A 24,541-nucleotide genomic window follows, 5' to 3' on the forward strand; every position below is an offset into this window, starting at 1 on the left:
TGTTAAATCTGTCCAGGTTGTGAGATTTTACGCAGGACAGCTTGAAAGCTAAAGGTACCCCTGAAGACTGCAAGACATGAAGAGCAGCGCCATTCTAATTTACGTTTTTTATATTTTATTTCGGTATTTTTCTGTTGTGTAGTAGTTTTGTTTTCTGTAATTACCAAAGACTAGACTCTTATGCTGACTTCTGGAGCTATCTCCACCTGGATTCCATGTACTGTACCTGGAGGTGTCACCAGGACTTGTCCACAGAAGAAGTTCTACATGAGTTTATTTAGCTAGTTAGTTACAGTACTTGGAAATCCTGCACCTTCATAATCCTGCACCTTCATCTCTCACAGTCCAATTGGATAACACTTCTTTTTAAGAATTAATACAGCAAGCAGAAACTTTTATTTCTACATGAACTCTTCAGAAGCCAAACTGGGCCCAGAAATGTTATTGGGACTCATACTGAGCCCCAGTAAGCAATGTATATTATTATTGTTTTATAAAGTGTTTTACATTTTTATTAAAGAAACATATAGTTTAATGTGCAATATAGCCTATTCTTGTTTATGTGTAATATATATTTAAGCAATAAACCCAGAAGAACAGGGCATTACTGGTCAATAACCTGACCAGTTATATTCCATCCAGGGGAGGAATACAGAAGGATTGTGTTAGGGGCTATTGTGTGCTGTTAGAATGCAGGGGAGACTGTATCAAAGCAAATAGTGTGGCTGTACCCCTGGGTGTCTGCCATCTCAACATGGGGACAAGCCTTGGCACTGGACTTGTCCAAGTGAGGACAGTGTTACGCCGGTGCTGCCCGCAGACCAGACCCGTCCCCTGAGCTGAAGGGGGAAGTGGTAATACACGCACCCGCAGCAAAGGGAGCATGTCCGGAGTGTGGTATGAAGCGTTGCCAGGCCAGGTGTAGAAGAGTGAAGGATGCCTCGCCGAAGTCAGGGAGTGGAGAGTGGAGATAGGTTGTTGTCCAAGCCGTGTTCAAGGGGTTACCAGAGTGAGTGTTGTCCAAGGAGTGCCGAGAGCCAGAGGGGGTAGTCGTACAAGCCGCGTCAGAACCTGTAAAAACACTGAGAGAATCCAGAAGTACTTCCATACAGAGACTATGTCGAGCAAAGACTGAGAGCAGAGAGGAGCTAGATAAAGCAGGAAGGTCCAATTAGGAACGGAGACGGGACAGGAAGAGCTACAGGGAGACACTGCAGATTGGTGCAGGCATAACAGGCCAGGTGAGTCTTGTTGGTAACCTGAGTATGCCCGTGCAGTGTGCGGGGGCGGAGCCTGAGGTCCGGGGACGGGAAGAAGAGTGTGCAGACTGAGCGTGCTCTGTAACTCGTGTACGCGCGTGAACCGAGCCAGTGGATGGTGCAGGTGTGCGTGCAGGTGTGTGCGCAGGAGGGCGTGGGCGTGCCCGGCGCTGAGCAGAGGAATCGCCGAGGGGAGTGATACGGCGGCAGAGGCGAGGAGCCATGGAGGCCGGTAAGGCAGGTTTGTTTTGTGTGTCCAGGGACTCCCTGCGGGAAGGGGGTGCTTTGTGTGGGGAGCGTGGAGAACGCTGATTCCTGACAGTACCCCCCTCTTCAGGAACGGCCTCAGGACGATCCAAGAACGGTTTCTCTGGAAACTTTTTCCTGAAGGACTTAAGAAGGGCCGGGGCATGAATGTCCTTTGAAGGTACCCAGGATCTCTCTTCAGGGCCAAAGCCCTTCCACTGCACCAAGAACTGGAGCTGACCCCTGGATAGGCGCGAATCCAAAAGAGAGTGAACTCCATATTCCTCGTTATTTTGTACAGTAATGGGATCCGGTTTACGAGTCTGATCCGGAAAGAAGTGACTGGAGATAAATGGTTTTAAGAGGGACACATGAAAGACATTGGGAATCTTCATACTGGGTGGTAGTTGGAGCCGGTATGCCACGGGATTGATTTGTTCGCAAATAGGGAAGGGACCCAGGAACTTAGGTGCCAGTTTAGGAGATGGTACCTTGAGGTGGATATTCTTAGAGGAGAGCCATACCAAATCCCCTGGTTTGTAACTGGGTGCCGAACGACGACGACGACGACGATCGGCCTGTATTTTCGATCTGTGGGAGCAGTTGAGAAGGGTAGACTGAATCCTGGACCATGCGGTTTGGAGGGAAGAAATGCATTCATCTACGGCTGATACTCCAGAAGGGATGTTGGGATGGGAAGACAGGGAGGATGGAACCCATAATTTATAAAGAAGGGCGACTCCCGGGTGGACTCGTTTTTGGCAGAATTGACGGCATACTCTGTCCAAGAGAGGAGTTGAGCCCAATCATCCTGGAAATCGGATATGAAACATCTCAGGTACTTCTCCAGGGATTGATTGATTCTCTCCGTTTGTCCATTGGACTGAGGATGATAGGCGGAAGAGAAAGAGAAAGGTATACACAACAGACTTGGAGTAGGGAGTAGATTAACCCATCTCTTTCACACATAGTGTGTACTTATAGAGGCCCTACCAGGTGTATCCCTATACTGCAATACCCAGTCTGTTGTGTATACCTTTATGCATTAGTCTGCAGCCTGTTATATAGCAGTTTGGATCACTATACAGCTATCTGGAACACATAGTGTTAAACAAGTACCGTTACCCTACACATTTGGGGATTTTTATCGATGCACTTGTATGCATTTTTTATTGTGTTTCGTCGGTTTTTATAGCATAGATTATTAAAGTTTTGTTATTTTTAGTTAGTAGTGAGACCATTTTGTCTGTGTATCCTACTGTATACTAGGATTTGGCTATTCATTGCCATATACCATCATTGACATCACAACTCTTTTGTCATTTACTTTGAGTGCAACTACAGGGGGCTGTTTATAATCTCCTGATTATTTGTGTGGTTCCTATTTGTTTCCCCCTTGCACCAGGTAATTTGTGGTTCTATGTTTGTTGGTCTGGTGCAGCGACGTATATTTGTGTGTTTGTATCATCCAAGTATACAATAACAAAAATATTGAGTACCTTACGAAAGACGTCGTTGATGAAATCCTGGAAGACAGCGGGAGCATTACATAAGCCGAAAGGCATTACCAGATATTCGTAGTGTCCACTACGCGTGTTGAAGGCCATCTTCCATTCATCCCCCTTCCTGATGCGCACCAAGTTATAGGCACCACGTAGATCCAACTTGGAAAAAATCTTGGCCCCCTGTAATTTATCGAACAGTTCGGTAATAAGGGGAAGGGGGTAACGATTTTTAATAGTTATGTGGTTTAAACCCCTGTAGTCGATGCAAGGCCTCAACGACCCGTCCTTTTTCTTGACGAAGAAAAACCCAGCCCCTGCTGGGGAATTGGAGTGACGAATAAAGCCTTTCTTGAGATTCTCCTGGATATATTCATCCATAGCGTGAGATTCTGGTAACGACAAGGGGTAGGTCTTGGACTTGGGTTGGGAGTAACCTGGAACTAGGTCGATCAGACAATCGTATGTCCTGTGTGGCGGCAACAGGTCTGACTGTACCTTATTGAAAACGTCCCGGAATTGATGGTAAACGGAAGGTAGAATGACTTCGGGAACAGAGGTATTGGCCAGCAGTTGATGAGTCTCGTCTGACCTCGGCCTCCAGGAAATGGGAGCAGAGGAAGTCCAGTCAATGAGAGGATTGTTAAGATGCAGCCAAGGAAGACCAAGGGTGATGGGTATCCCAGGAGCGTGAATGGCATCGAGAACTAAGATCTCCTTGTGCAGATGTGAGGACAGAAGCAAGGGAGCCGTCTCTAAGGAGATGTGGGCCGGGGTAAGAGGACGTCCATCGATACCGACGAGTGCGATGGGAACCTTCTTTCTCACGAGTGGTATGCGGTTTAACCTGGCGAATTCAAGATCCACGAAGTTTCCTCCAGCTCCTAAGTCAATGAAAGCGGCGGTATAAGTCTTGAACTTATCGCCTGAAAGGGAGACTGGAAATGTAAGTTTCTTAGGGAGTTCACCTTTAGAAAGGGGACGTGGAGACATTACACCCAGAGAGAGCCCCTCTGTACTCACTGGGTGTTCCCGTTTCCCGGACGCAGTGAACACTCCCGAACCAGATGTTCCATGGATCCGCAGTAGAAACACAATCCCCCAGCGTGGCGGAACTGCCGTATCGGTGTGCGGATGCATTGTACCCCCAATTGCATTGGCTCTGGCAACTCCAGTGCAGGACGAAGAGGTATGGTAGCACTTGGGGGAGCAGGAGTGTTGCTGGGAGTATTGGAGAACGGAACTTGAAAGTTATGGAAGCGAGTGCGCTGACGCTCAGAGCGGCGTACCTGGATACGTTGATCCACTCGGACAGCCAAATCAATGAGGACCTCCAATTGATCCGGCCTGGATTGGCGAGAGAGTTCGTCCTTGATGGGATCTGCCAGGCCTTGCCAGAATACGGAGACGAGAGCTTCTTGTCCCCAGTTAGTCTCAGTTGCTAGAGTCCGGAATTCCACAGCATACTGTAACCATTTGCCGTCCCTGAGTGATCTGGAGGAGAGAAACAGATGCCATCTCCCGACGAGCTGGAGAATCGAATACTCGTTGAAACTCGGCTTTAAATGCCGGGTAATCTCTGGTAAGGTCAGAACGTCGCTCCCAAACCGGGGAAGCCCAAGTCACGGCGCTGCCAGTGAGGAGGTTATAAATGTAAGCTACCTTCTTGCGATCAGTATTGTAGAGATGGGGGGCCATTTCAAACTGCACCTCACACTGGTTTAGGAAACCCCTACAATCTTGCGGTTCACCTGCATAAGGCTTGGGGGGAGGAATCCTTACATCTGAGTTGCTAACTGTGCTTGCGGAGTGGGGGCTTAAATCTGTCGGGGTCACGGTCGGTACCCTGTCTGAGAGTACTGCGACCTGGCGTGTAAGTGCCACAATTTGATCCGCCATGGCCTGGTTTTGCTGAAGCATATTGGAGAGAAACTGTTGAAGTTCGGTCTGGTCTGCGTCTTGTGGGCTCGACATAATGTTACGCCGGTGCTGCCCGCAGACCAGACCCGTCCCCTGAGCTGAAGGGGGAAGTGGTAATACACGCACCCGCAGCAAAGGGAGCGTGTCCGGAGTGTGGTATGAAGCGTTGCCTGGCCAGGTGTAGTAAGGTAGACAATACTTGCCGGTTCCTGTTGTAGAGGAAGAGTGAAGAATGCCTCGCCGAAGTCAGGGAGTGGAGAGTGGAGATAGGTTGTTGTCCAAGCCGTGTTCAAGGGGTTACCAGAGTGAGCGTTGTCCAAGGAGTGCCGAGATCGAGAGCCAGAGGGGGTAGTCGTACAAGCCACTTCAGAACCTGTGAAAACACTGAGAGAATCCAGAAGTACTTCCATACAGAGACTATGTCGAGCAAAGACTGAGAGCAGAGAGGAGATAGATAAAGCAGGAAGGTCCAATTAGGAACGGAGACGGGACAGGAAGAGCTACAGGGAGACACTGCAGATTGGTGCAGGCATAACAGGCCAGGTGAGTCCTGTTGGTAACCTGAGTATGCCCGTGCAGTGTGCGGGGGCGGAGCCAGAGGTCCGGGGGACGGGAAGAAGAGTGTGCAGACTGAGCGTGCTCCGTAACTCGTGTATGTGCGTGAACCGAGCCAGTGGATGGTGCAGGTGTGCGTGCAGGTGTGTGCGCAGGAGGGCGTGGGCGCGCCCGGCGCTGAGCAGAGGAATCGCCGAGGGGAGTGATCCCGCGACGGCGGCAGGGGCGAGGAGCCGTGGAGGCCGGTAAGGCAGGTTTGTTTTGTGTGTCCAGGGACGCCCTGCGGGAAGGGGGTGCTTTGTGTGGGGAGCGTGGAGAATGCCGAATCCTGAGAGACAGAAGGATGACAGGACATCCTTCTGAAATTGAGATTACTGATTCAACAACCTTCCAAGAATCTATTGCTGAATCCATACAAGATTTAACCCATGTTGGTTCAAAGTCCTGTCAGGGGATGTGCTTTTAGTACTCTGTCCCGGTGAACGGTTTCTGTATTTTAATAAACGTGGTCTCCGTGTGTGTTTCCTGGAGGTACCAGCAGCAAGAAGTACAGTTACAGTATTTTCAAAACAACATGGAGTTTCCGTTCTCATTTCATCTAAAACACTCATAAATGTTAGCTGCTTTGCTGGGGAGCAATCTTTTCTCTTATTACTAATTGCTTCCTCTAGCAAAGGCGATTCATTGACATCCTACAAATTATCCTATGAGATTTATAGCATGTGGTAATCAAATGGACTGTAGAAAACACAATAGAGCATATGGCACAAGGAATCATGTGGGCATAATCAAAATGACTTAAGTTCTATTCAGTTTTGATATTCCTAAAGTAAACCAGCCAGATGGCATAATTTGTTATGCAAAGTGATTCTAGCTATCAAGTTGCAGTTTTGTTACTTCGGTTATAAAGTAAACAACCGAAGATAAATATTTGCCTAATGCCAAGTAATAATCAATTCGTTTTTTTATGCCTATAGACCAATATATGAACTTTTGTAGATTCTGTGAATTGAAAATATTTCTACATTTTATCTGCTTTCCTCGACATATTGACATATAATGGATATGTGAAAAATAAGAGCAATTATTGATATGTATTTTATTTTCATTTACATTTTTTTTAACACATTTTGAGAAAACAGGATATCTGCCAGATCCAGTCGGACTCAGATCCATAAGTACATATTAAAATATTACGTTTTTATTTTTTTCTACAATGTACAATAAAACTAAATATTTCTAGAATTACTTAAATCCAAGCACATTTAATGTGGAATTGCTACTACCTTAGGCCTCGTCCAGGGTGAAGCGAAGAGCAAGCGGGCTGGCGCTCATGAGCAGTGACGTCACCTGCATGTAAGCAGGAGACAAATCCTGTCCTGCTAGAGGAAATTTGCGAGCGGCGTGTCAGTGGGGGGGGGGGGGGGGAGGGGCATGTCAGTGGGACGGGGGGCATCTATTGCAGTAATATATATATCTATGGACTATGGATATATATGTAGCCATGTGTAAAATTGGTGTACATATCTCTTTCTCATGCTGGCAGTAAACCTGTAAGTATGCAGGATTGCCAGTAGTCATCATGGAGGTTTGCCCTCAAACCCTGGTGAGGTGTCATATGTCCCAAAGGAAGTGACAATATGCTTGGTGTCCACCCTTAGTGACATCAGAGATGTGCCTGTTCCTGAGGGGATATAAGACACAGCACTGCCTAAAGTTAGTTCAGTTTCCTGTGTTGTGCTGCCTCTGTTCAGTGAGAGGCACGTGAAGGTCTGCAACAGTGTTGCAGTAGTCTCATGCTGTAGCTGTGAATCTGTGCAGCTCTGAGCAGAGAGACAGAGAAGCTGTTGAATCTCCCTAAGGGGAGAGGTGGAAAGCAACTCCATTAGGAGAAGGAGGAACTTTCCAGATGGAGTGCAGCAAAGGAATGAGCGGCTAAGCTGATAGCTGTGAGGGGCAGCTGGCCCATACCACCATGCCAATAAAGATGACCTTGAATAAAGACACTTCACTGTGTGGGTCTGGAATTACTCAGCAGGGGAAGGCATCACCAAGAAGGAGTTCCTCATCAGAACCATCCCCATGCGGACGCAAGGATCCTGATGAGGTGGAGGCGCTGCACTGGATATAGGTAGGACTCATGCACACTACCTCAGCTGCCTGTCTGGGTTGGCAATCCCCACACAACATCATGCGGGAGACTCAGGAGTCCTGTTGCCAACAGGTGCACCACCAGACACAACCATGTAATGGGGACTGGTTAGACCACAGGGGCCAATGTGAGATTGGGTGGGTCAGGCTAGGTCAGAAAATCTGTTACATATATATAATAAAATATATAAATATCTATGGATATATATAGATGGATATATATCCCCTCTCTTTCTCTCCCCTGCTCTTCCCACCTCCCCCCTCGCTCCCCCCTCCGCCCCACCCCCTCTCCCTGCCTCCCTCTCTCCCACCCCCTCCCTTCCTGCGCTCTCTCTCCTGCCCCCCCGCACTCTCGCCCTCCAACCCCCTGCGCTCTCTCTCCCCCCTGCACTCTCTCTCCCCTCCGCGCTCTCTCCCCCATTGCTTTCTCTCTCCCTCCCTGCGCTCTCTCTCTCCCCCCGCGCTCTCTCCCCCCTGCGCTCTCTCTCCCCCGTGCTCTCTCTCCCCCCCTGCGCTCTCTCTCCCCCGCGCTCTCTCTCTCCCCCTCGACCCTCCCCCTCTCTCTCTCCCCAACCCTCCCCCTTCTTTCTCCGCGACCCTCCCCCATCTCTCCCCAACCCTCCCCCTTCTTTCTCCCCGACCCTCCCCCTAATCTCTCCCCGAACTTCCCCTCTCTCTTTTCCCGACCCTCCCCTCTCTCCCCCTTCCCTCCTCTCTCTCCCCCTTCCCTCATCTCTCCCCCCCTTCCCTCATCTCTCCTCTCCCCCTCTCTACCCCCTCCATTCCCCCTGCCTCCCCCCCTTCCCTCCTCTCCCCCCCATTCCCTCCTCTCTCCCCCCTTCACTCCTCTCTCTCTCCTCTCCCCCACTCCTCTCTCCCCCCCTTCCCTCCTCTCTCTCCCCCTTCCTCTCTCCCCCCCCTTCCCTCCTCTCTCCCCCCTTCCCTCCTTTCTCCCCCATTCCCTCCTCTCTCTATCCCACTTCCCTCCTCTCTCTCCCCCATCCCCCCTCACTCTGTTTGCCTCCCACCACTCCGTTTGCCTTCCCCCCACCACCACCACTTTGTTTGCCCCCCCCACCTCCATCACTTTTTTTACCCCTCCACCACCACTTTATTTGCCCCACCACCACCACTTTGTTTGCCCCCCCCCACACCACCACTTCATTTTACCCCCCCCCCCACACCACCACTTCATTTTACTCCCCCCCACACCACCACTTCGTTTTATCACCACACCACCACTCTGTTTTACCCCCCCCCCCCGTTCACATCTCTCCGTTTTCCGTTTCGTGTGCCCCCCCCACCCCGTTTCGTGTCAGGACAGCAACCAATGCAATGCAATACAATACAAGCTCCCAATGCTGGTATTGCATTGGTTTTGCTTGCTGTCCTCTGATTGGGTACATTTGGTCATGTGCTCAAATGTCGGAGCGGCAGAGTCAACATTTTGAATCTCCTGAAACTGACTGCAGCTCACAGCACGCGCAGGGGGGGCGATCACGCAGGCCACACACATTGTTGCAATGTGTCTCATCGTGGCCAGCGTGAGCGCCCGCACCAGCTCAGCGCCACCCTTGACGCAGCCTATGTGTTGGATAAGAAAAACAGGTTAATCTCCATTGATAAGAGGTGCCCAATTATGTTTAGTTAACAATGTCAAAAATGCAGTGTTAATTCTAAAAAAAAAAAAAAAAGCACATCTTTTTCATTAATACTTAGACAAAAATCTGCCCTCGGTTTTGTCTGTTTCATACATATTCAAAGGTAAAGCAGAATGCATGGAAAAAGATGTTTGGTTCCCTTTTTGTACTTTGCTGTTAAAAGGGGTCAACCAAGATATCGGCATCCACTGACATTGGATTCATCTGTAGAACCTTGACGGAGCCATTTTGGAGAACTGATCTTATTCTAGTACAGAGAAAATCTTTTATATATAGATACAAATAATAATTAGCTCACTGTAGCTGGAATTCATTAACTGCTATGTGGGCAATCGTGCCCTGATCCATCGGTATCTGCCATTCAAGTTAATAATAGTTGCTGCATGATCAGGGTGTGACAACCTGCATCGCGTCTTGATGAATCCCAGACTAGGTGCTAAATAACATTAACTATCCCGAGCATAAAACATTGTATTATTAAATTGTGTACATAATAACCATATAAAAGAGCAATAGTATCTAGTTTCTGGTAACCACCAAATTTGTCTTAAGCGTTGTGTTTGCAGGATTATTATACAGCCATATACTGTATAGAAAGTTCTTGGTTTGCATTTATGGCAAATAAGTGATAATCTGGCATCTGCTGCTGCATTGTCTGTGCATTCAAGAACCTTCTGTCATGTGCAATTCAAAGGTATCATACAGTATGTCTTCTGGTAGTCTTTGTGATATGTGTTTTTCAGGTCATTATACCTCTGAAGAACCTTTTGGTTATTTCTTCTTCCTCCACTTTAATTACTGTTAAGACTGGTGATTTATCTTTCTTCAATAAAATTCATTTGCAAAGGAATAGATGGGGTTCTATCTGCAGTTGACCTTTGGAAGTTTGTTGTCAATTACTTGTAGATCTACTGTATATGAACATATGAATCTTTATGTATTTTCAATGTTATTGTTGCCTACATATAACAATATAACTATATATATATATATATATATATATATATATATATATATATATATATATATGCATATATATATTCATATATATATATATATATATATATATATATATATATATATATATATATATAATTATTTCTTTAAAAGATGTACCCTGCATTTCAGTAATATGAAATACTATGATGTTTAAATATAGAGCAACATAAGCATTGCTGTATGTTTTACGATAACTAAACAAATTGAATCTTTAATGAAATATGCATAAGGCATCATAATGATAAACGAATGGTACTTATATACCTTACATTATAGTATTTGACAGTAAACAATTGTATTTTTATAAACATTATAGTATTATTATTTATTATTATTTTTTATTTAAAAATATGTTTACAGATATATATTTTTTTTAATCTGCATTAAGATAGTAGGCAACAAAATATTGATAATGTACATTTTACCCATATTATGGCAAGAATCTCTTTGATTGTCATATACATTTTTTATAATGTAACCCCTCTACTTTTAGTTCTCAAACTTACAACTATCGCTTAGGCTGGGGACTGAGTACCTTGTTACCGTACGTACTGGGCCACACGTGTCCTACGGTCAGACGGCAGGAATAATACTGCACCGACACACTTTATTCGAGCAAATACCCGGTATGTACCTGGCAGATACCTGGAATGCGCCGCTCCTCACCTCTGACAAGCCCCGTTGCATTTGCCTTCCCAGCCTGGGTTCATGCCTGGCTGATGGGCGGCTGATCTGTTAAATGATAATGATTAGGATTTAATAGGCTGCAATGCTTCGCGTGTCTACCAGATGGCATAAATTCATGAATTGTAATGCAGTATATATATATATATACTGTGCAGTATTGCAGCCAGCGGGAATAAAATGCTTCAATCCCTGCCTGGAAAATAACTCAATGCACTCGGGCAGAAAACAGTCACAAACCTCAATACACCCGGGTATACCCGAATTCGTGGGACTAGCCGAGCTCGAATAAAGTGTGTCGCCAGTGTACAAACACAGTTCGGGTACTTAGTTTACTATACACTTATTAAACTCAGACACCTTGTGATACTCAGCAAACGATTACTACATACTGTACACATATAACACTATCCCAAATATGCAACGCAATCCCCAAATAGCGCTGCACGAGTGTGAGTCAGTGTCAGTGGTGTAGTAGCCACCCAATCCGGAGTATGTTGGCTTATGATGGTGCTGGCACACTGTAGGAGCTCGTGTTGTACTGAACCTGTTGCAGGCCTGTTCTTCAAAAAAGTCATTCGGTACCACTGTGTCTTATAGCCATTGAGGGTCCTTTTCAGTGGTACATGATCTCTTTTCCACTCTGGAACTGTGGCTCGCAGCTCTGGTCACCACTTGCACTGGTGCACTTTCTCTCTGTAGACCTCGAACGAACCTGTTGCGCTCAGGTTTGCACAGATCTAATCAAACATGGCTGCCTTTCCTTTTCTTAAAGGCTCCTCTCCCACATAGTCCCTCCTCTTCCACAGCTGTTGTTATTATTGGCAGCTTCTCATGTCCATCACAGACCCGTTGGAAAGGAACCAGTCAGGGGGCAGTGTGACAGTATGTGAGCACACACACACACACACACGGTTACATTTATATAGTGCAGGAGTTAATCGGCATCTGCCAGCATTCGAGTTGAACATTTTCATTGTCAATCGTGACTTCGATGTTGTGGCTCAGATGTCGAAAGAGAATGTACTCTTCTGCTGCGCATGTAGTACAAGCTGCAGTTCAATATCAGAGCCACTTAAATGTTTTTCTTCCTTCCGTACTGCTTAACAGGTTCTCTTTCTATTACAAAGAAAGAAGTATCATGAAGAAAACGTCTGTCTATTTTTCTTCACAATTACTACTGTGGGAAAAATATGGTGATTCACAGACGATGTTCCTGTAGGACACTGGGCTTCCAGCCTCAAAGAACTTAATGTTCCGCACCTTTGCTCTTTTTTCAGAGGTTTATGACACCTGTAAAGGGTTATTCTCTTCTGCTGTAAGCAGTTGTACCAATGCTCATTGATTTTCTGTGAGTTCCACTGACGGGGTCACTCTCTCTGATTTTAACAGAATCGATCTCAGACCTCATTAGAGTCTAAATGATGAATGCAGTATAATGAATATACAATTTCTGGCCTAGAACCCCTTATCTCACCTAATTTTTGGTCTATGCAGGTCGATCTCTACTACTGTGAAGTAAAGATTTCTAAAATTGGTCAAAACAAGTTGTGGAATTGGTTCATAATTTTGCAGGTAATGGTACTTCTAGGTGGGGCTACTCTAGATTGGAGAAAAGACTGCTCAATTAGGGAATTTATATCAGGTTTTTCTACAAATACATTTAGCTTAATAACCAGTGGGGAATCTTACAGGAATTATTTTTGTCGATCTGAATAACTCATTATGTCTCTGTTTAGGGAACAAGGACCTGCTACAAATTGTCAAGTTACAGGAGCTGGATACCCCATGAAGAATACAAAGCTGACGGTAAGCTCCATTCTTCAGGAACCAAAGTAATAAACATGTTAGGCCGTCAGCGTAGTAGGAGAGAGAATAAAGTAGGACTGTGTAATGTTGTTATCCCTGTGCCAGCTTTGCAACCCGTCATGGTAATAAGGCTGGCATTGTTCTGTAAGGTGTGCTGCCTGGAGAAATATCATTGATAATCAATAAAACGAGTAGCATAGGCTTTCAAAATCCAATGTATTTATGAGAGGCGGAGCAAACAGAAAAGCCCTACAGTACGTACTCTCCGAAACAAATCCTCACACACTTCATCAGACCTTGATTAGCATTAGATCTCTCTATAAAAGACTCAGGAAAAGGACCACAGCATTGTAAAGAGAAATAGTAAATAAATATAGTTATCAACAAATATACTTCTATCCAGACCACTTAATTGGGATGTGTTATAAAATATTGAAAGGTTTACCCTCTGTAGCTTCCATTCAGGTTGATCACTTGTTCCATCATGTCCTATTCTTATCTTATATATTTTTCCCACATTAGGTATTTCCACCTGAATTGGGAATGAGAACAAAATACAACTTAAACAAAAATATATTCTTTGTTGAAGTTAATTAGCTTTGAAAAGTGCATTCTGAGAATGATGCACTGGGTTTCATCACTTGATCAAAAATATCAGCAATGTAGCTTCATGGATGTGACATTTGGGGCTATATTTACAAAGCGGTGCTTAACATGGATTTTAAGTAGTGCTTAAACTTAGCACTGCTTAGTAAATATGGCCTTTTGTTTTAAAGCAGCAATTTCCTCCGAAATGCATTTTTAGATGACGTCAAATGAGAATGCCTAGCTTAACACTTTGGCCTAGATTTACTAAAGGTTGATATTGCAGCATTAGGCATCGTAGTTGCACCGTCACTGCATTACAATGTGCATTAATACAAGCAGACTGCATCTCTCTGGCCCCTATCCTGTTTTCATTCTGATAATGAAGTTCATTGGCAAGTTCAGCCCTAAAGACAGCCTGTGGTAGAAAAAGTTTGAAATGTAAAAATTGTGTGTTACACCATATCTAAAAATAATACTTTCTTTATTATAATTTCAGTCTAGCATCTACACAAAAAATCATCTTTGTATACTCAAAAATTTGACTCCCTTACATTTCCTGTCATGTGCTCTTCTTAATTCATTGACATTAGTACATGATAACCGAAAAACCTGATTGATCATACACACTGTAATTCCCCACAGTCAACTATATATTGTCAGCATGGGTCATCTACAGCAGAGGTGCTCAACTGCAGTCCTCAAGCCCCCCGACAGGTCTGTTTTCAGGGATATCCCAGCTTCAGCACAGGTGGCTCAATCAAAGGCTCAGACTGAGCCTCTGATTGAGCCACCTGTGCTGAAGCAGGGACTGTTTGAGCCACCTGTGTTGAAGGTTGGACTGATTGAGATTGAGCCACCTGTGCTGAAGCTGGGATATCCTGAAAACCTGACCCGTTGTGGGGCCTTGAGGACTGGAGTTGAGCACCTCTGATCTACAGTATGTGAGTGTGCATTCAGGAAGCGACCAGTGCCATAGTATATTGTTTTTCAAAATGTTTTGCACCCACTATAATCCTTCAGCAGACGCAATTGTCTCAAAGAAAACACTTTTTTTGGTGATGAATAAAAGTACTTTGACAATTAGCAGTTACCTATCAATATAAAAAAGAATGTGCTGTGAAAAGTTAAAATGTTGTGAACAACATTATGCTATGTAGTATGTATTGATTTAGGATTAAAAGATCTAACATGATATAGCAATCGGGAAAGAAATTACTATTAAATGTATTAATTAATTTATTATCCAGAAAAATGTGAAATAATAATCGTTAGTATAATGAACCTGAATTATGCAAGTATGTATTTCAGGTACTTATACAGTACATATACTGTGTGACTATGTGCAAGTGATTGCATCTTTCTCTGTTCCAAGCAGCACATATTAGATTATAAACTCTGTGACTCTTTTGGGGTGTGAGACCACTATCGCACAAGGACACTAAATTAACTTCAATGAAAGTTTCTCTATGATAGGGTTGCCAGACGTCCCGTATGTATTGGAGTGTCCCTTTTTTCAATGAATGTCCTTGAAATGCCTGTCGGGACGCCTATATGTCTCATATTTGGATGGTTCGACCATCTTTGATGGGGAGAGTGGGAAGTGGTGGATGGAAACGGTCGGAAGCTGCAGAGGACAATGGCAGTGGCACATGAGTGCAGGGGACCCCAGCGGTCTGGCCCGGATGTCAATTACGACTGCACGTGGTTCTCTCCATTCCACAAGTAAGAGCTTTTAGCTTGGGTGTGGGCTGAAGGAGGAGGGGGCTGACAGATGGTGTTGGACTGATGAATGAAGGAAGGGAAGTGATGGATGGAGGGGGTGCTGAGAGATGGAGGCAGGTAGAATGGATGGAGGGGGGCTGAGAGATGGAGGAAGGAGAGTGGTGATGAATGGAGAGGAGCTGATGGATTGACGAGGGGTGATGAACGGAGGAGGGGCGGCGATGGAGCGAGAACGGGTTCTGGAGGAGGGGGGAGTCTGTGTGGAGGAGAGAGGGGATTTTGTGTCCCTCTTACTTATACTATGCCAACTATGGTAATGCAGGGAAACTCATATGGTTGAGAGAGAGGTTGTTGATGGTCAGAGCGGTGTGGCACGTGGCATGCAGGGGGGGCAGTCGCGCCTCTGATAGCAATGACTGCCAGGTCCGGAGCTGTTTATACTCAGTTTGAACCTGTTGGTCCAACGTTGGTGAGAATGTGTCATTTCCATTTTTGACCTAGCAATATTGCTGGCAGACTGAGGCATTGAATGTCAGCTGCATCTAAAGCACATGCCATCTTCCCTCAGCACACAGCAGATAGGGAGAGGCAAGAGAAGCATGCTGTACTGTATGTGATCATTTGTATCATGTTTTATATTTATATGCAGTGGGTAAGGTAAAACAAATTGGGACTTTAACTTATCTCTTTGCTTGTTATACCGGGAGGCATCTGTTTGCCATTATTGCCATGGTTTTTAGGTTTAAACACATATCCTACCCTTCAGATACATTTTTCACCTCTATTTGTTTGAGTGTGTGTTTAATCCTGAACTCTTCATACAGTAAGAGACCTTTTATATTGGTGTGCAGCATCTGTCCAAGTATAGTATCTACATATATTGTTTATTTCCCTAATGTGGGGGATACTTATTGAATCTCTCAATAACACATCACGTTATTACATGTATTATTAAGGCTTACTTGGGGTGTGTGATTATCCTGCAGGGCATTTCTGATCTAACTGATGTATCTCCAAGAGTCCAATTGTATAGTGGTAAAGTGAAATAAGGCGCAAACAAATAAAAAGTGAACACTAATAATAAGTGACTAATCAAAATCTTAAATAGGTGATAATGTGATAAAATTTAAATCAATACAGCTTCACCCCCTGCTCTGGAACCCACAGGAAGGGGTAGTCTTCACTCTTCCCCCACAGTAACAGCAAAACACACAAAATCCACGGGGAGCATGGGGAGGAAACAAAAATAAATTTAAGTGCAGCAAAAAAAGGCAACGTGGAAAAAAGCCTTCAAATGACTTGGCTCTAATGAATTAACTACTTACAAGATGTAAGAGTCAAATAGGCAGGGTTGACTCAAACAGTCACAGGTAAGTGGATGATGCAGTTGTCATCAGAGTGGATCGGGTCCCCAGGATCACGTACCCCAATGTTGAGAGAAAAACTGGCATAGCACAGATCACTCGAGATAAAATAGCTTTATAACAATAAAATATTATACTCACATTCTAACAATAAAATACGGGCATATCACACTGCATTAGTGTAGGAAGATTTTAGCCAGCTGGCTCACCGTCCTGCAACGTTCCCCCACTCCTCTGCCTCAGCCCCCGGTCAGCTGTTACACTGCTCCGACTGGCGTCTGACGTCACTTCTGGGTTCGTCGCGCGGTGAGTGCTGGATCTTCCTGCAACTTCTCTGCTGTATGCTCCGGTCTGAATGAAAACTCCCACTCTACGCGTTTCAAAAGCAACTGCTTTCTTCCTCAGGAGTGTGGAGCCTTGTGACACATTGCATGCTTTTATATCTTGGTGATCTGATTAATCAACAGGTGTAAACCATTCCTTAAAGTGCTACTGGTGTGGCTAGTACAGATACAATTGCTCATATACAAACATGGGGTTAAAATCTTGATAAACACATCTTTTGTAAGGGGATACTTGGTAAACGGGATAGGGAATGAATCTTGTTATGAGAATATAAATTTAAATATAAAATATAAGTGGTGGTACATGCTATAAATTCAAACATATTTAACTCACTGATATCACTGGGTATATATACACGATCTGCAATATGCATGATCTACAATGGCAGACAATTTATACAAATTAATTATAAAATTATGACAAACTTGCAAATGCATTTTAACAAATTAATTATAAAATCCTAAAAACCTACAATTGGATGATGATGAAATATAAATGATCATGGAGGTAATATAACACTTACTACCATACAAAGACACTTACTACCATACAAAGAAACCTAAAGTGCACAGATAATAATGGCTATTGGATAGATACTGAGGAAATTGGATGAAAAAACTCCTAAAATGGGGGAGACAAAATCCACATTAGAAACAGATACAATTATTTCAAAAATGGAAGAATATCTAACTCCATATTTAATCCCCTTGGGGTGAGACTTCCTAAACGATGGATCCAAAAGGATTCTCTCCTCAAAAGTTCATTCTCTCTATCTCCCCCTCTCCAGTGTTGTTTCACTTGTTCTATAACTGTGTAAGTCAAACCTGTGGCATCTCCTTGATGTACTGTGGCGAAATGATCAGAAACACTGTGTGTTTTTATTTGTCGTTTAATGCTGCTAAGGTGTTCTAGGATCCTAGTTCTAATGGGTCTTGCAGTCTTGCCCACGTATTGCAATTTACATGGGCACTCTAATACATATACGACGTGATCTGATCTACAGGTAAGACTTGTTTTTATGTTAAAGCGTTCATTAGTGACATTGGAGCAGAAGTTTGCGGTGTTCGTAGATTTAAACTGGCACGCCCTGCAGGTTTTGCACCCATAGAACCCCGTGTTTTGGCTCAACCAATTATTCTTACTTGGGTTTCTCTCTCTTAATGCACTGGGCGCCAACTTGGTCTTCAAATTGTCAGCTTTTCTAAACAATACATTTGGTCTCTCTGGAATCACACTTCCCAATATAGAATCATTTTTCAGAATATCCCAGTGTTTGTTTAGAATCTTTTGAATGTTTTTAGATTCCTTATTATAACCCGTGATGAATGCAAACTCTAAATGTTCTTTTTTCTTTTTGCTTTTAGGTCTCAAAAGCTCGCTCCTAATTCGGCTGTCAGCTTCTACAATTGCTCTATCCAATAACTTCCCATCGTACTCTTTATCCAAAAATCTTTGTTTAATAAAATCAGCCTGTTTTACAAATTGTTCTTGGTCTGTGCAATTTCTTTTAAGTCTGTTGAACTGTCCCAGTGGCACATTGTCCATCCAACGTGGCAAATGTCCACTGGTTCTTAAAATATAATTATTTTTGTCAATTGACTTAAAAAAGGTTTTGGTCTTGATGTTATTGTCCTCTATATATATCTCCAAATCTAGAAAGTGAATCATATTTGAACTAAAGGTACTGGTAAAATTCAAATTTTTTGTGTTTGTGTTAATATAATCAAAGAAAGAGTTTAGCTTTTCTTCTCCTCCCTTCCAAATTAAAAACACATCATCAATGAAACGGCGCCAGAGCACCAGGCCCGACCCCGGTACCTCTCCCATGGGCCAGATGGTCTCCTCCTCCCAAACCGCCATGAAGAGGTTAGCGTAACTGGGGGCAAACCTGGTGCCCATCGCCGTTCCACAATTCTGCAAATAAAAATCACCACCATACCAAAAGTAGTTGTGGGTTAATATGAATAATATACTATCTACAATGAAGTCTGCCTGATCCTTTGGTAATTCTGAATCCTGTTCCAATATATATTTGATGGCTGCGCAACCTTGTTCATGATTTATTGACGTGTACAATGATGATACGTCGCAGCTAGCCATAATGAAATGGTCTTCCCATTTTAGTTCAGTGAGTGTGTTTAAAATATCCATAGTGTCTCTCAGATAAGATTTTTGCTTTGATACATATTTTTGTAAAAATCTGTCGATGTACATGGACAAATTTGCTGTGAGGGAGCCAATCCCCGAGACAATAGGTCTGCCTGGGGGATTGGCTACACTCTTGTGTATCTTTGGAAGATGATAGAAAACTGGCATTCTCGCCTTATCTACATATAGGAAATCATATTCTTTATCATTGAGAATGCCAGTTTCCCTTCCCCTATCCAAGAGACATTTCAAATCAGTTGTGTATTCATTAATTGGATCACTTTTTAGTTTGGTATAGGTAGTTTTGTCCTCTAGGAGGCGTAGGGACTCCTTGTTATAATTTGCCTTGTCCATCAATACAACGCCTCCTCCCTTGTCCGCCTGTTTAATGACCAAGTCCTCGTTCTCCACCAGTTCCCTTAAAGCTTTTTTTTCTTCTTTTGTAAGATTATCCTTGATGTTCGTTTTATTCTTCATAAGATCATCGAAATCACTCGTGATCATTTTGAAGAAAACATCTACATTATTTCCTTTTGCGAACTGTGGATAGAATGTGGATTTTGGCCTTAAATCAGTATGGACAAAATTTCTCTCCTCTTGTACCACCACAGGAATCGTTGTATCGTTACTTGGTTCAAGATTCCTTCCCAGGAAATATCTTTTCAGGGTTAGTTTGCGCAGATATTTATTTGCATCAATGTAGAGGTCAAAGCTGTTGTGGCCTCTCACTGGTGCAAAAGAAAGACCCTTTGAAATGACCTCCCTCTGAGGTTCTGTGAGGACTACAGAGCTTAAATTAAAGATGTTATCATTTATTTTGCGCTTTTTTTGCGCTCTCTTTCTTTTTCGTCCTCTCCTCCCTCTAAAGGTCTTCCTCTTTTTAGATCACCAAGATATAAAAGCATGCAATGTGTCACAAGGCTCCACACTCCTGAGGAAGAAAGCAGTTGCTTTTGAAACGCGTAGAGTGGGAGTTTTCATTCAGACCGGAGCATACAGCAGAGAAGTTGCAGGAAGATCCAGCACTCACCGCGCGACGAACCCAGAAGTGACGTCAGACGCCAGTCGGAGCAGTGTAACAGCTGACCGGGGGCTGAGGCAGAGGAGTGGGGGAACGTTGCAGGACGGTGAGCCAGCTGGCTAAAATCTTCCTACACTAATGCAGTGTGATATGCCCGTATTTTATTGTTAGAATGTGAGTATAATATTTTATTGTTATAAAGCTATTTTATCTCGAGTGATCTGTGCTATGCCAGTTTTTCTCTCAACATTGGGGTACGTGATCCTGGGGACCCGATCCACTCTGATGACAACTGCATCATCCACTTACCTGTGACTGTTTGAGTCAACCCTGCCTATTTGACTCTTACATCTTGTAAGTAGTTAATTCATTAGAGCCAAGTCATTTGAAGGCTTTTTTCCACGTTGCCTTTTTTTGCTGCACTTAAATTTATTTTTGTTTCCTCCCCATGCTCCCCGTGGATTTTGTGTGTTTTGCTGTTACTGTGGGGGAAGAGTGAAGACTACCCCTTCCTGTGGGTTCCAGAGCAGGGGGTGAAGCTGTATTGATTTAAATTTTATCACATTATCACCTATTTAAGATTTTGATTAGTCACTTATTATTAGTGTTCACTTTTTATTTGTTTGCGCCTTATTTCACTTTACCACTATACAATTGCACTAGTTTTCAGGTGATTGGGCTGCACGTTTAAAAAGAATACATGGAGATCACAGAAAGTACTACTACTGTTTTTTCAAAACGTTTATTAAGAAATGTCAAATTTGATTCTGCACCAATAGAGGAAATTAGAATAGATGAAAATGATGTGGGGAAGATGATAACAGAGGAGTTTCAGAAATTAGAACGATTTATGATCAAAGATACAAAGAAGTGGTTGGATGTAGTTTTTTTAGAGGAATATAAAAATTGTGGTAGAGTCCCTAGGGGATTAAGGATTGGTAAAAAACCTTCCTTTGATCTAGAGGATGCAGATTTTCTGTTACACTGGAATAACATTTTGGATAAGTGTTCAGAGGATTTAATAAACTTGATTATTGAACAGCAAAAATCCCATCTGAAACAACTGGATGAGGATATAAAAGAAATCCAAGAGAAACTAATTATAGTAGAACACACCAGTGAATTTAAAGATAAAGACAGATTACTGCAAATTAAAATAGACTCTATTTCAAAGGAAACTGAAACCAATAAACTTAAAAAATTCAAACGAGATGAAGAAGATTATTTAAAAGGAGAGCAGAGAAACTGGAATAAGGGGAGAAATTTTAAGAGAAATCAGGATAGATACAAAAAGGATAACTACAAATATAGAGAAACGAATGTAGAAAAGGATCACTCCACACATAGGGAGAGATTAGAATCAAATGAATTTAAAGTAGGGGGTACAGCAAATTTCACTCCGATTAACCAACAGAAGAAAGATAAAAGAGAAGAAGAGAGATATCAAAAAAAGAAGGAGAAATCACAGAAAGGGAGAAGGGAGGAAGAAAGGGAGAAAAGAGAGGTTCAGAGAGATAAACAACAGGAAAAAACAGAGGTTTTTTTAGGCGCAGAGGGCCCATCCACTCTGTGGGAGAACAAAAATCGTTACCTCCCACTGATGGAAAAGGAGTCCAAAAATCTAAAAAGAGGAAGACCTTTAGAGGGAGGAGAGGACGAAAAAGAAAGAGAGCGCAAAAAAAGCGCAAAATAAATGATAACATCTTTAATTTAAGCTCTGTAGTCCTCACAGAACCTCAGAGGGAGGTCATTTCAAAGGGTCTTTCTTTTGCACCAGTGAGAGGCCACAACAGCTTTGACCTCTACATTGATGCAAATAAATATCTGCGCAAACTAACCCTGAAAAGATATTTCCTGGGAAGGAATCTTGAACCAAGTAACGATACAACGATTCCTGTGGTGGTACAAGAGGAGAGAAATTTTGTCCATACTGATTTAAGGCCAAAATCCACATTCTATCCACAGTTCGCAAAAGGAAATAATGTAGATGTTTTCTTCAAAATGATCACGAGTGATTTCGATGATCTTATGAAGAATAAAACGAACATCAAGGATAATCTTACAAAAGAAGAAAAAAAAGCTTTAAGGGAACTGGTGGAGAACGAGGACTTGGTCATTAAACAGGCGGACAAGGGAGGAGGCGTTGTATTGATGGACAAGGCAAATTATAACAAGGAGTCCCTACGCCTCCTAGAGGACAAAACTACCTATACCAAACTAAAAAGTGATCCAATTAATGAATACACAACTGATTTGAAATGTCTCTTGGATAGGGGAAGGGAAACTGGCATTCTCAATGATAAAGAATATGATTTCCTATATGTAGATAAGGCGAGAATGCCAGTTTTCTATCATCTTCCAAAGATACACAAGAGTGTAGCCAATCCCCCAGGCAGACCTATTGTCTCGGGGATTGGCTCCCTCACAGCAAATTTGTCCATGTACATCGACAGATTTTTACAAAAATATGTATCAAAGCAAAAATCTTATCTGAGAGACACTATGGATATTTTAAACACACTCACTGAACTAAAATGGGAAGACCATTTCATTATGGCTAGCTGCGACGTATCATCATTGTACACGTCAATAAATCATGAACAAGGTTGCGCAGCCATCAAATATATATTGGAACAGGATTCAGAATTACCAAAGGATCAGGCAGACTTCATTGTAGATAGTATATTATTCATATTAACCCACAACTACTTTTGGTATGGTGGTGATTTTTATTTGCAGAATTGTGGAACGGCGATGGGCACCAGGTTTGCCCCCAGTTACGCTAACCTCTTCATGGCGGTTTGGGAGGAGGAGACCATCTGGCCCATGGGAGAGGTACCGGGGTCGGGCCTGGTGCTCTGGCGCCGTTTCATTGATGATGTGTTTTTAATTTGGAAGGGAGGAGAAGAAAAGCTAAACTCTTTCTTTGATTATATTAACACAAACACAAAAAATTTGAATTTTACCAGTACCTTTAGTTCAAATATGATTCACTTTCTAGATTTGGAGATATATATAGAGGACAATAACATCAAGACCAAAACCTTTTTTAAGTCAATTGACAAAAATAATTATATTTTAAGAACCAGTGGACATTTGCCACGTTGGATGGACAATGTGCCACTGGGACAGTTCAACAGACTTAAAAGAAATTGCACAGACCAAGAACAATTTGTAAAACAGGCTGATTTTATTAAACAAAGATTTTTGGATAAAGAGTACGATGGGAAGTTATTGGATAGAGCAATTGTAGAAGCTGACAGCCGAATTAGGAGCGAGCTTTTGAGACCTAAAAGCAAAAAGAAAAAAGAACATTTAGAGTTTGCATTCATCACGGGTTATAATAAGGAATCTAAAAACATTCAAAAGATTCTAAACAAACACTGGGATATTCTGAAAAATGATTCTATATTGGGAAGTGTGATTCCAGAGAGACCAAATGTATTGTTTAGAAAAGCTGACAATTTGAAGACCAAGTTGGCGCCCAGTGCATTAAGAGAGAGAAACCCAAGTAAGAATAATTGGTTGAGCCAAAACACGGGGTTCTATGGGTGCAAAACCTGCAGGGCGTGCCAGTTTAAATCTACGAACACCGCAAACTTCTGCTCCAATGTCACTAATGAACGCTTTAACATAAAAACAAGTCTTACCTGTAGATCAGATCACGTCGTATATGTATTAGAGTGCCCATGTAAATTGCAATACGTGGGCAAGACTGCAAGACCCATTAGAACTAGGATCCTAGAACACCTTAGCAGCATTAAACGACAAATAAAAACACACAGTGTTTCTGATCATTTCGCCACAGTACATCAAGGAGATGCCACAGGTTTGACTTACACAGTTATAGAACAAGTGAAACAACACTGGAGAGGGGGAGATAGAGAGAATGAACTTTTGAGGAGAGAATCCTTTTGGATCCATCGTTTAGGAAGTCTCACCCCAAGGGGATTAAATATGGAGTTAGATATTCTTCCATTTTTGAAATAATTGTATCTGTTTCTAATGTGGATTTTGTCTCCCCCATTTTAGGAGTTTTTTCATCCAATTTCCTCAGTATCTATCCAATAGCCATTATTATCTGTGCACTTTAGGTTTCTTTGTATGGTAGTAAGTGTCTTTGTATGGTAGTAAGTGTTATATTACCTCCATGATCATTTATATTTCATCATCATCCAATTGTAGGTTTTTAGGATTTTATAATTAATTTGTTAAAATGCATTTGCAAGTTTGTCATAATTTTATAATTAATTTGTATAAATTGTCTGCCATTGTAGATCATGCATATTGCAGATCGTGTATATATACCCAGTGATATCAGTGAGTTAAATATGTTTGAATTTATAGCATGTACCACCACTTATATTTTATATTTAAATTTATATTCTCATAACAAGATTCATTCCCTATCCCGTTTACCAAGTATCCCCTTACAAAAGATGTGTTTATCAAGATTTTAACCCCATGTTTGTATATGAGCAATTGTATCTGTACTAGCCACACCAGTAGCACTTTAAGGAATGGTTTACACCTGTTGATTAATCAGATCACCAAGATATAAAAGCAT

At 42.7% G+C, this 24,541-nt stretch overlaps 1 protein-coding gene across 3 annotated transcripts in view; it reads right to left on the reverse strand.

The window, feature by feature from the left end:
• RP1 (RP1 axonemal microtubule associated) overlaps positions 1-24,541 on the reverse strand; it is a 452,067-nt gene that overhangs the window by 285,587 nt on the left and 141,939 nt on the right. For all 3 annotated transcript variants that reach the window (XM_075584311.1, XM_075584310.1, XM_075584309.1), the window contains one exon: positions 13,232-13,318. In XM_075584311.1, the coding sequence (XP_075440426.1) occupies positions 13,232-13,318 (87 nt within the window). The remainder of the gene's footprint in view (positions 1-13,231; positions 13,319-24,541) is intronic.

The sequence above is a fragment of the Ascaphus truei genome, chromosome 2 (genome assembly GCF_040206685.1).
Source record: "Ascaphus truei isolate aAscTru1 chromosome 2, aAscTru1.hap1, whole genome shotgun sequence".
Taxonomy (NCBI): Eukaryota; Metazoa; Chordata; class Amphibia; order Anura; family Ascaphidae; genus Ascaphus; species Ascaphus truei.